We start from the raw sequence: 12,887 nt of genomic DNA on the forward strand, positions 1-12,887 counted from the left end.
GGGGGCGTGGCTACTGTAGAAGGCTGAGTTTGGGGCGTGGCTACTGTAGCATGTGGAGCATTTGGGGTGTGGCTACTGTAGCAGGTGGAGAGTTTGGGGTGTGGCTACTGTAGCAGGCTGAGAGTTTGGGGTGTGGCTACTGTAGCAGGTGGGAGTTTGGGGTGTGGCTACTGTAGCAGGCTGAGAGTTTGGGGTGTGGCTACTGTAGCAGGCTGAGAGTTTGGGGCGTGGCTACTGTAGCAGGTGGGAGTTTGGGGTGTGGCTACTGTAGCAGGCTGAGAGTTTGGGGCGTGGCTACTGTAGCAGGTGGGGAGTTTGGGGTGTGGCTACTGTAGCAGGCTGAGAGTTTGGGGCGTGGTTATTGTAGCAGGTGGGGAGTTTGGGGTGTGGCTACTGTAGCAGGCTGAGAGTTTGGGGCGTGGCTACTGTAGCAGGTGGAGAGTTTGGGGCGTGGCTACTGTAGCAAGTGGAGAGTTTGGGGCATGGCTACTGTAGCAGGTGGAGCATTTGGGGTGTGGCTACTGTAGCAGGTGGAGCATTTGGGGAGTGGCTACTGTAGCAGGTGGAGAGTTTGGGGCGTGGCTACTGTAGCATGTGGAGCATTTGGGGTGTGGCTACTGTAGCAGGTGGAGAGTTTGGGTTGTGGCTACTGTAGCAGGCTGAGAGTTTGGGGCGTGACTACTGTAGCAGGTGGAGAGTTTGGGGCGTGGCTACTGTAGCAGGCTGAGAGTTTGGGGCGTGGCTACTGTAGCAGGTGGGGAGTTTGGGGTGTGGCTACTGTAGCAGGCTGAGAGTTTGGGGTGTGGCTACTGTAGCAGGTGGGGAGTTTGGGGTGTGGCTACTGTAGCAGGCTGAGAGTTTGGGGTGTGGCTACTGTAGCAGGCTGAGAGTTTGGGGCGTGGCTACTGTAGCAGGTGGGAGTTTGGGGTGTGGCTACTGTAGCAGGCTGAGAGTTTGGGGCGTGGCTACTGTAGCAGGTGGGGAGTTTGGGGTGTGGCTACTGTAGCAGGCTGAGAGTTTGGGGCGTGGCTACTGTAGCAGGTGGGGAGTTTGGGGTGTGGCTACTGTAGCAGGCTGAGAGTTTGGGGCGTGGCTACTGTAGCAGGTGGGGAGTTTGGGGTGTGGCTACTGTAGCAGGCTGAGAGTTTGGGGCGTGGCTACTGTAGCAGGTGGGGAGTTTGGGGTGTGGCTACTGTAGCAGGCTGAGAGTTTGGGGCGTGGTTATTGTAGCAGGTGGGGAGTTTGGGGTGTGGCTACTGTAGCAGGCTGAGAGTTTGGGGCGTGGCTACTGTAGCAGGTGGAGAGTTTGGGGCGTGGCTACTGTAGCAGGTGGAGAGTTTGGGGCATGGCTACTGTAGCAGGTGGAGCATTTGGGGCGTGGCTACTGTAGCAGGTGGAGAGTTTGGGGCATGGCTACTGTAGCAGGTGGAGAGTTTGGGGCGTGACTACTGTAGCATGTGGAGCATTTGGGGTGTGGCTACTGTAGCAGGTGGAGAGTTTGGGGCGTGGCTACTGTAGCAGGCTGAGAGTTTGGGGCGTGGCTACTGTAGCAGGCTGAGAGTTTGGGGCGTGGCTACTGTAGCAGGTGGAGAGTTTGGGGCGTGGCTACTGTAGCAGGCTGAGAGTTTGGGGCGTGGCTACTGTAGCAGGTGGAGAGTTTGGGGCGTGGCTACTGTAGCAGGTGGAGAGTTTGGGGCATGGCTACTGTAGCAGGTGGAGAGTTTGGGGCGTGGCTACTGTAGCAGGTGGAGAGTTTGGGGCGTGGCTACTGTAGCAGGCTGAGAGTTTGGGGCGTGGCTACTGTAGCAGGTGGGGAGTTTGGGGTGTGGCTACTGTAGCAGGCTGAGAGTTTGGGGTGTGGCTACTGTAGCAGGTGGGGAGTTTGGGGTGTGGCTACTGTAGCAGGCTGAGAGTTTGGGGTGTGGCTACTGTAGCAGGTGGGGAGTTTGGGGTGTGGCTACTGTAGCAGGCTGAGAGTTTGGGGCGTGGCTACTGTAGCAGGTGGGGAGTTTGGGGTGTGGCTACTGTAGCAGGCTGAGAGTTTGGGGCGTGGTTATTGTAGCAGGTGGGAGTTTGGGGTGTGGCTACTGTAGCAGGCTGAGAGTTTGGGGCGTGGCTACTGTAGCAGGTGGAGAGTTTGGGGCGTGGCTACTGTAGCAGGTGGAGAGTTTGGGGCATGGCTACTGTAGCAGGTGGAGCATTTGGGGCGTGGCTACTGTAGCAGGTGGAGAGTTTGGGGCATGGCTACTGTAGCAGGTGGAGAGTTTGGGGCGTGACTACTGTAGCATGTGGAGCATTTGGGGTGTGGCTACTGTAGCAGGTGGAGAGTTTGGGGCGTGGCTACTGTAGCAGGCTGAGAGTTTGGGGCGTGGCTACTGTAGCAGGCTGAGAGTTTGGGGCGTGGCTACTGTAGCAGGTGGAGAGTTTGGGGCGTGGCTACTGTAGCAGGCTGAGAGTTTGGGGCGTGGCTACTGTAGCAGGTGGAGAGTTTGGGGCGTGGCTACTGTAGCAGGTGGAGAGTTTGGGGCATGGCTACTGTAGCAGGTGGAGAGTTTGGGGCGTGGCTACTGTAGCAGGTGGAGAGTTTGGGGCGTGGCTACTGTAGCAGGCTGAGAGTTTGGGGCGTGGCTACTGTAGCAGGTGGGGAGTTTGGGGTGTGGCTACTGTAGCAGGCTGAGAGTTTGGGGTGTGGCTACTGTAGCAGGTGGGGAGTTTGGGGTGTGGCTACTGTAGCAGGCTGAGAGTTTGGGGTGTGGCTACTGTAGCAGGCTGAGAGTTTGGGGCGTGGCTACTGTAGCAGGTGGGGAGTTTGGGGTGTGGCTACTGTAGCAGGCTGAGAGTTTGGGGCGTGGCTACTGTAGCAGGTGGGGAGTTTGGGGTGTGGCTACTGTAGCAGGCTGAGAGTTTGGGGCGTGGCTACTGTAGCAGGTGGGGAGTTTGGGGTGTGGCTACTGTAGCAGGCTGAGAGTTTGGGGCGTGGCTACTGTAGCAGGTGGAGAGTTTGGGGCGTGGCTACTGTAGCAGGTGGAGCATTTGGGGTGTGGCTACTGTAGCAGGTGGAGCATTTGGGGTGTGGCTACTGTAGCAGGTGGCGAGTTTGGGGCGTGGCTACTGTAGCAGGTGGGGAGTTTGGGGTGTGGCTACTGTAGCAGGCTGAGAGTTTGGGGCGTGGCTACTGTAGCAGGCTGAGAGTTTGGGGCGTGGCTACTGTAGCAGGTGGGGAGTTTGGGGTGTGGCTACTGTAGCAGGCTGAGAGTGTGGGGGTGTGGCTACTGTAGAAGGCTGAGAGCTTGGGGCGTGGCTACTGTAGCAGGCTGAGAGTGTGGGGGCGTGGCTACTGTAGAAGGCTGAGAGCTTGGGGCGTGGCTACTGTAGCAGGTGAAGAGTTTGGGGTGTGGCTACTGTAGCAGGCTGAGAGTGTGGGGGCGTGGCTACTGTAGAAGGCTGAGTTTGGGGCGTGGCTACTGTAGCAGGCTGAGAGTTTGAGGCGTGGCTACTGTAGCAGGCTGAGAGTTTGGGGTGTGGCTACTGCAGCAGGTGGGGAATTTGGGGCGTGGTTACTGTAGCAGGTGGGGGAGTTTGGGGCGTGGCTACTGTAGCAGGTGGAGAGTTTGGGGCGTGGCTACTGTAGCAGGTGGAGCATTTGGGGTGTGGCTACTGTAGCAGGTGGAGCATTTGGGGTGTGGCTACTGTAGCAGGTGGAGAGTTTGGGGCGTGGCTACTGTAGCAGGTGGAGCATTTGGGGCGTGGCTACTGTAGCAGACAAAGAGTTTGGGGCGTGGCTACTGTAGCAGGTGGAACATTTGGGGCGTGGCTACTGTAGCAGGTACTGTAGCAGGTGGAGAGTTTGGGGCGTGGCTACTGTAGCATGTGGATCAATTGGGGTGTGGCTACTGTAGCAGGTGGAGAGTTTGGGGCGTGGCTACTGTAGCAGGCTGAGAGTTTGGGGCGTGGCTACTGTAGCAGACAAAGAGTTTGGGGCGTGGCTACTGTAGCAGATGGAGAGTTTGGGGCGTGGCTACTGTAGCAGACAGAGAGTTTGGGGCGTGGCTACTGTATCAGATGGAGAGTTTGGGGCGTGGCTACTGTATCAGATGGAGAGTTTGGGGCGTGGCTACTGTAGCAGATGGAGAGTTTGGGGCGTGGCTACTGTAGCAGGCTGAGAGTGTGGGGCGTGGCTACTGTAGAAGGCTGAGAGCTTGGGGCGTGGCTACTGTAGCAGGCTGAGAGTTTGAGGCGTGGCTACTGTAGCAGATGGAGAGTTTGGGGCGTGGCTACTGTAGCAGATGAGAGTTTGGGGCGTGGCTACTGTAGCAGACAAGAGTTTGGGGCGTGGCTACTGTAGCAGACGGAGAGTTTGGGGCGTGGCTACTGTAGCAGATGGAGAGTTTGGGGCGTGGCTACTGTAGCAGATGGAGAGTTTGGGGCGTGGCTACTGTAGCAGGTGGAACCAGAGGGTGTTAGCTGGTGTGGGACCATTACTGACGAATCTGGCTGGTAAACATTTTCAATCCATTCATCATCTACCATCGCTCTGTGGTGATGATGTAATAGGTAGGTGTGGCTCTGAGGCTCCACCTCATGGAAATCTTCTGTTTAGTCCATCAAGGTCAGATGCAAGTAAAAACATGAACACACTGGAGAGCCGCTTTAAAATAGAAACTGAAACTGTAATCATAATTTAAAGCGACACTGGCATGTTTTTTCAGGTTTAATACTGTAAAGCTGCTGCTTTAAATAAATCAACTGTACAAAGTACTAAATAAATAAAAGTGATGTGACTTGACTGGAGTGCCGAATTGCAGATCCAGTGCAAACATATACACATCACTATGATTAGATGACTGATTTCTGAACTGCTGTTTTCTCAGCGCTGTCATTTTTGTTGTATGTTTATTGTGTCATTGAGAGGAAAGCGTGCAGCACATATTTGAATATTGCTCTGATCGGTGCCATCATGATGTTCAGGTCTTTTTATCCCTTACTGAAGAATGAAAAATACTTTGCCATGAGTATATCAGGGCCTTTACCCAGAAGATGGATCTCGTCTATGATGAGAATAGCCACTTTCTGCACATAGCTGCGATTCTGCCAGCTGCGGCTGACTCCATCCCATTTCTCTGGAGTGGTGACGATCAGGTCAGCTGCAGCTATGGCCCGCATGTCTGGAGTAACGTCACCTGTTAACTCAACCACCCTAGAGAGACAGAGTATGATAATGAGCAAATAAAGGTCATGGTATAATAACAGATACATATTTGCCAGAGGAATCTATAAACACACTCACTTCCTCCCAAGTTTCTCTTCTATTCTGATCTTCCAGTCCTCGATCCTCTCTCGGACTAGAGCTTTGAGAGGAGCAATGTAGACCACCTGCTCACACAGATACATGCAGGTTAAACCGTGTCGTGGGAACTAAAACCCTAACATATGGCAGAGGTTCAGACCTTGGAGGTAGGGTACATGTTGAAGACCCTGAAGATGGCCATCTCTGCAGCGATGGTTTTTCCGGAGCCGGTGGGGGCCCCCAGCAGGACGTTGGTGTCCGTGTGGTAGAGTGTGTGGAAGATCTGCGTCTGAATGGGATTAAAGTGCGTGAACTTGTAGAGACTCTCGTACTCCCTGTTTCCCAATGCAGTCACAGGCAACGGCTGAAGGTCCAAGAGCTCTGGAATTAAGCAAATGGAAATTACATAATGAAAATGGTATCAAAAGTGCCAGTCAAAAGTTTGGACACATTACTATTTTTAATGTTTTTGAAAAAAGTATTATGCATATGCTCATCAAGCCTGCATTTCTTAAAAACAATATTCTGAAATATTATTACAATTTAAAATAATGTTTTTCTATTTAAATATACTTTAACATATAATTTATTTCTGTGATGCAAAGCTGAATATTCAGCATCATTACTTCAGAAATCATTAGAATATGCAGATTTATTATCAATGTTGGAAACAGTTGTGCTGCTTAATAGGCTGTGCTGCTCTTTGATGAATACAAAGTTAAAAAAGAACAGCATTTATTAAAAATAGAAATCTTTTGTAGCAATATACACTACTGTTCAAATGTTTGGGGTCAGCGCTGAATAACAGACAAGCTTGGATGTCATATGTGTGCATAAGTGACGCACCTGTGTGTGGCGGGTGTCTTTCAGGCAGAATGAGGTGCTGGAAGTTGATGATGCACACAGCTTCAGAGCCCAGCCAGCGGTCAGACACGGCTCGGATATAATACTGAGAAGGCATGGGCTCAAAGATGGGTATAGTGAAGACCACCTGCTGCGGCTCTCCACTCAACACCTGACAGCACCAGAGAGAACATGCGATTACAAATGCATTTAACATCTCCAGCTCACTGTGTGATGTACTGTCATCAACCTAATCTCCATCCTCTACAAAATAAAATTACACTTGCATTTTAAATTGAAGATTCTTTGCAGATAGTCAGTGTTATTTTAGTAGTATCCACCTTATTTTGCAATGCGGAAGTAAGGTGTTTTCTGTGAATGTGTGAAACTTTCGATTCACTAGCCACTATAGGTAAATAACTAGAAGAACGACAAAGCGCATTACACAGTAAAACTATTTGCGCTACAAACCAGTGTTTATAATTATGACAATATATTCAAATAATATGGTAAGAAATAGCAATATCAAGCAGCATAATGAGCTGCTAAAAATAACTTTAAGCGGATGAGACTGGATATTATTTGAAGTTTTAGTAATTTTTTTTGTGCTTGTCATTTTTATGTTGTTTTTTTTGTTTTGTTTTTTTAATATTTCTGTTTAGGTGTTATTTTAGTTTTAGTCATTATAATACCTAAATTTACTTTATTTTAGAGCAACTTTTTAGGTTTTATCTAATATTTATATTTTATTTGACCTTAACTTTTGACCATTTGACCATTTTTAATAGTTTTAGTTCTAAAGTTTTAACAATAACAAAACTGCATATCATCACTGTCGGGCGGAAATCTTGTTTCTCGATTTTCGGCATTTTTTTTTTTTTTGGGACACTGTACAAATTGTGAATAAAAAAGGAATGCAATAATTTACAAATCTTATAAACATATATTTTATTCACAATAGAATAACATATCAATAACATATCAAATGTTGACAATAACATATCAAATGTTGAAAGTGAGACATTTTGAAATGTCATGCCAAATATTGGCTCATTTTGGATTTCATGAGAGCTACACATTCCAAAAAAGTTGGGACAGGTAGCAATAAGAGGCCGGAAAAGTTAAATGTACATATAAGGAACAGCTGGAGGACCAATTTGCAACTTATTAGGTCAACTGGCAACATGATTGGGTATAAAAAGAGCCTCTCAGAGTGGCAGTGTCTCTCAGAAGTCAAGATGGGCAGAGGATCACCAATTCCCCCAATGCTGCGGCGAAAAATAGTGGAGCAATATCAGAAAGGAGTTTCTCAGAGAAAAATTGCAAAGAGTTTGAAGTTATCATCATCTACAGTGCATAATATCATCCAAAGATTCAGAGAATCTGGAACAATCTCTGTGCGTAAGGGTCAAGGCCGGAAAACCATACTGGATGCCCGTGATCTCCGGGCTCTTAGACGGCACTGCATCACATACAGGAATGCTACTGTAATGGAAATCACAACATGGGCTCAGGAATACTTCCAGAAAACATTGTCGGTGAACACAATCCACCGTGCCATTCGCCGTTGCCGGCTAAATCTCTATAGGTCAAAAAAGAAGCCATATCTAAACATGATCCAGAAGCGCAGGCGTTTTCTCTGGGTCAAGGCTCATTTAAAATGGACTGTGGCAAAGTGGAAAACTGTTCTGTGGTCAGACGAATCAAAATTTGAAGTTCTTTTTGGAAAACTGGGACGCCATGTCATCCAGACTAAAGAGGACAAGGACAACCCAAGTTGTTATCAGCGCTCAGTTCAGAAGCCTGCATCTCTGATGGTATGGGGTTGCATGAGTGCGTGTGGCATGGGCAGCTTACACATCTGGAAAGGCACCATCAATGCTGAAAGGTATATCCAAGTTCTAGAACAACATATGCTCCCATCCAGACGTCGTCTCTTTCAGGGAAGACCTTGCATTTTCCAACATGACAATGCCAGACCACATACTGCATCAATTACAACATCATGGCTGCGTAGAAGAAGGATCCGGGTACTGAAATGGCCAGCCTGCAGTCCAGATCTTTCACCCATAGAAAACATTTGGCACGTCATAAAGAGGAAGATGCGATAAAGAAGACCTAAGACAGTTGAGCAACTAGAAGCCTGTATTAGACAAGAATGGGACAACATTCCTATTCCTAAACTTGAGCAACTTGTCTCCTCAGTTCCCGGACGTTTGCAGACTGTTATAAAAAGAAGAGGGGATGCCACACAGTGGTAAACATGGCCTTGTCCCAACTTTTTTGAGATGTGTTGATGCCATGAAATTTAAAATCAACTTATTTTTCCCTTAAAATGATACATTTTCTTAGTTTAAACATTTGATATGTCATCTATGTTGTATTCTGAATAAAATATTGAAATTTGAAACTTCCACATCATTGCATTCTGTTTTTATTCACACTTTGTACAGTGTCCCAACTTTTTTGGAATCGGGTTTGTATAAAGGCTAATGTTTTATGTTTTTAAAGAGTGGTGAAGAGTGTTTTAGTCTAGCATTTGTCGTTGAGTCACAGCCAATACTGTCTTAAATAGCCTGTGTGAAGCACTTCATCTTTCATAACATCAGATTTTGGCAAAATGACAGAAAACTGAGTGCCCACATATAGATACAGTAAAGTTTATAACCCGTAAGTTGATGGAAATGTAATGCGATGCGCTTACTGCCTCCGATGCGGCCGTTATAATGACAGATAAAACACACACGTCCAACATTCACTGGTCAAAAACCTTGTTAACTCCATTTAAGCATGAAACATTTTGTAAAATGTTAATAATACACATGGCAAGTGTCTAAAGCTACAATATTAACTTTGACAACACAGTGTTTAATTATTTAAAAATACAGTGTTTTTTTTTTCCATTGAAAAGTAGTGTTTTTGCCCGACAGTGGCGTTATTACATTTAAAGGTGTAGTGTGTAATTTAATGCCGCTTCTCCCAGCATATGTCATGCTGTGATCTGGTGCTGAGGTTTACAGATGTCAGCAGATGTACCTGTTTCTTCTGCAGGAGGAAGTACTCAGAGTGGTAGATGTGGTCGTTGATGGGATCCTCCACCCATAACCACCAGGGCTCTCCCACGGAGCCATGGACCTGTTCACGACCAGATCAGAAGAGTCATAAAACAGATGCAGTGAGAACAACATGTCCATGTGTTAAGTTTCTAGTAACAAAAACGTTAAAGAAAGTGGACACTACCAGCATGACCAAACTCCGATAACATGAGAAATATAGGAAAACTTCACTTTAGACTACTTGTGTGTTTAAAACATTTTTTCCATAAAAAAAAGAACATTTCCCCCCATCTATTTGTCCTTTCTTCATGTGGCTATTGATTCCAGACAAATCCCATATAATGCTTGGTTTATATTTTCATAACTGTATTTAATTTACTGTTTTGAGAGGTCTACAATGTCCAGTGGCAGGAACTCTTGCTAATCACTATCACTGCTTCAGAGACAGTCAAATCTGCTGTATTGGATGGTTTGCACTCAGTGAAATGTAAGTGAAATCTTTATAACCTGTTGAGCTGTAGCCTGTTTTACATTAAAGCCAGTGATATACTGTATGTATCGTCAGTCAGCTCGTAGTTTGCATTAAAGCGTCTGGATGATCAGAGCCTTTCCACTTTACTCATGGTGTGAATAAATCATCCTCGGGTTGTTTGATCTGAATCTGAATCTAATCTGAATCACACAGCTTCATTCACATTAGAAAATGAACTGAAGCCAGATTTAACACGTTCTTCAACATGCACTGAAAACATGTATGAAATCGAAAATTATTTATTATTAATGATCAAAAATCCCAAAACATAAATCTAATAAAATAATAAAAATAACTAATTAACTGAACTGTAATAAATTAATACATAAAATAAAATTTGACAAACAAGTAAAGTTTGTGAGTTTGTCACAGAGAGAGAGAGAGAGAGAGAGAGAGAGAAAGAGAGAGGGGACAAGTGAACAGATGCTGCCTCAAAAAAAAAAAAAAAAAAAGATTTTACGATGAAGAGCCTCGCTGAAGGGATTCTCTCACACACACACACACACACACACACACACACACACACACACACACACACACACACACACACACACACACACATTTTATAAAGACCTTTCTTTAGCAAAGTTAATTATACACATCTAATTAAAAACATTTTATGTACTTTAAAATAGACTTTTTATATTATTATTTTTCTACTGTACTATTTTAAATTGCATTAACTAGAGTCAAAACAATCAAATACTTACAAGTGTCTTTGTAAAATAATTAGACAAGTACATGTAGTTTAGCAATATTATTAACTTTCTGTGATGAAAACTGTAATACAAAGTGTATGGGGGAAATATAAATAAAATATTATAAACATAATAAATTACACTACTGTTCAAAATGTTTGGGTTGGAAATATTTTTATGTTTTAGATCTCTTCTGCTTTATTTGATCAAAAAAACAGTAAAAATTGTGAAACATTATTACAATGTAAATCAGCTGTTTTCTATGTGAATATATAGTAAAGTGTAATTTATTCCTGTGATCAAAGCTGAATTTTCAGCATCATTACTCCAGTCTTCAGTGTCACATGATCCTTCAGAAATCATTCTGATATGATGATTTGATGATCAAGAAACATTTCTGATTATTATCAATGTTGAAAACAGCTGAGCTGCACAATATTTGTGTGGAAACAGTGTTACATTTTATTTTCTTCTCAGAATTCTTTGATAAATAGAAAGTTCAAAAGAACAGCATTTATTTGGCATAGAATCTTTTGTAATATTATAAATGTCATCATTACTGTCACAATTCAATGCATCCTTAAGATCTGACAAAAAACAAACAAACAAAACTTTGTAATGGTAGTGAAAGGCATTGTGTATGATGTACATGCAGTACTAAGTGGATTAAGCATTATGTAATGTTTGTTAATGACATGTTAATGTGGCGGAGCGAGGACATGCTCAGAGCGTGTTCGCGGGTGATTAGTGTTGGCTGATGGTCATCCAGCTGTTTAGTGTCACGCTGGAGGAGTTATGGAGCGGGTACAGAGCGGCCCATCTGTGGCCCATCACAGCACTGGCCCTCAAGAGAACAATAGCAGCCGATCTGGGCCTATTCAAGCCTTTGTGCTCTTAAACGCAGGGGAGGAGACGGACAAATCAATGATCCTTCAGCTCCTCCTGCACGACCTACTGTGAGCCTGTGTGTGTGTGGTCCTGATAAACCCTACGCTATGGGTACAAAATGTCCCAACAAAGATGGCAATATCTATATATATATTTATATATAATATATATATATATAAACAAAAAAGAAAAGAAAAAGAAAAAAATCTCACAAGAAAGCAGTTAAAAAAGCAGATTTTTGACAAAAATTGGAGGAAAATCAACTGTAGTACTGAACTTCTGTCACCAATGCCTGTAATGTTACATTTTGAATAGGTTATTTTTTTAGATTTACGATATTTAAGATTTATGTATTCAAATTGCATATACAAGTGCCATTCAGTTGGATTACAGTTTTAACAAACTAATACATAAATGAAACAGATATGATTTCTGTAATAGTACCAATAATCTGAATGCTTTTAAACACAATAATCAGGTGCATACATTTATCAATCACTCCAATTTGTTTCAATCTCATACATCTTAAATATTGTTTGATCCGTGGTTGTTTAACTGAATAAATGTAATTGTGTTCATATTTTTAAAGCAGTTTGAATACATACATTTTGATGTATATTTAAACCAAACAGATGCAAATAGAGTTTTTGACCCATTTACGCATGACTGACAAATATGCATCACATTACGTTTACTAGTTTGTTTATGTTAAAACCGTGTGATCCAAACGATGGAAATTGTATCTGCAATAAATCCTAAATTTAGGCGTAAATATGTGTGTGCAGCACAGTTTGGGATCTGCTGGAATTGAAAATCCAGATACACAAAGGACTAACACCAGTATGTAAAGCCCTGGATATGGTTGCCATGGTTACCTGGTCATTCCACCTGAAGTCCGGAGTGATGCTGAGGCGTACGCGCAGGACAGTGCGTGTGATTGGCTGAATGCTGGACTCCATCAGGATGGAGGGTATCTGATGAACACACTGCTTCACCTTCAGCCCGATGTTCACGTGATGCAACATGTGACCTGTGCACGCACACACACACACACAATAAGCAATGCAATCTTCCAAGAAGCGGGAAAAACAGCATATTTGACCTTAACTGCCTATGATGAAGTCTAAAACTGACAAATCCACATGGTTTTCTTGTGTCAGACTGACCGATCTCATCTTTGCCCATGTCTCTGAGTTTGTCCACCGTGAGCTTCTTCTCCTCCATCCTGGACAGCACTGACGGGGGGAGCGCGCTGAACTGCCGCAGCGGGTGGGCCCAGCCCCACAGACGCTTGTCAATCACTTTGCACAGGTTCAGCAGGCGGTAGGTCATGGCCGGCCAGCGCTTCCTCAGAGCGATCTCAAACAGAGCCCGCACGATACGAGCAGCATTCTGCACAGAAAAGACAGAGAGACTCTCAATCACACAATCAAGTGCAGCACTGAATGATATGACAGCGCTCTCGGACTACATCGAGGCCATGGACACACATGCTATGCTTCCATCCACCTATTTTTAGGTGAGTTTTGGGATATTGCATAACATTTTTTTTGTCAAGATGTGCATAAGTTCTACAAATGCAC

At 44.9% G+C, this 12,887-nt stretch overlaps 1 protein-coding gene across 2 annotated transcripts in view; it reads right to left on the reverse strand.

Moving 5' to 3' along the window:
- The window catches only part of ascc3 (activating signal cointegrator 1 complex subunit 3), a 242,887-nt gene that overhangs the window by 44,423 nt on the left and 185,577 nt on the right, over positions 1 to 12,887 (reverse strand). For both annotated transcript variants that reach the window (XM_048152789.1, XM_048152790.1), the window contains exons 21-27: positions 12,471 to 12,696; positions 12,180 to 12,334; positions 9,167 to 9,265; positions 6,134 to 6,302; positions 5,448 to 5,668; positions 5,288 to 5,373; positions 5,031 to 5,197 (exon numbers count right to left, since the gene is read on the reverse strand). In XM_048152789.1, coding sequence (XP_048008746.1) covers positions 5,031 to 5,197; positions 5,288 to 5,373; positions 5,448 to 5,668; positions 6,134 to 6,302; positions 9,167 to 9,265; positions 12,180 to 12,334; positions 12,471 to 12,696 — 1,123 coding nt within the window. The remainder of the gene's footprint in view (positions 1 to 5,030; positions 5,198 to 5,287; positions 5,374 to 5,447; positions 5,669 to 6,133; positions 6,303 to 9,166; positions 9,266 to 12,179; positions 12,335 to 12,470; positions 12,697 to 12,887) is intronic.

Source organism: Megalobrama amblycephala, linkage group LG13, assembly GCF_018812025.1.
Source record: "Megalobrama amblycephala isolate DHTTF-2021 linkage group LG13, ASM1881202v1, whole genome shotgun sequence".
NCBI classification, from domain to species: domain Eukaryota; kingdom Metazoa; phylum Chordata; class Actinopteri; order Cypriniformes; family Xenocyprididae; genus Megalobrama; species Megalobrama amblycephala.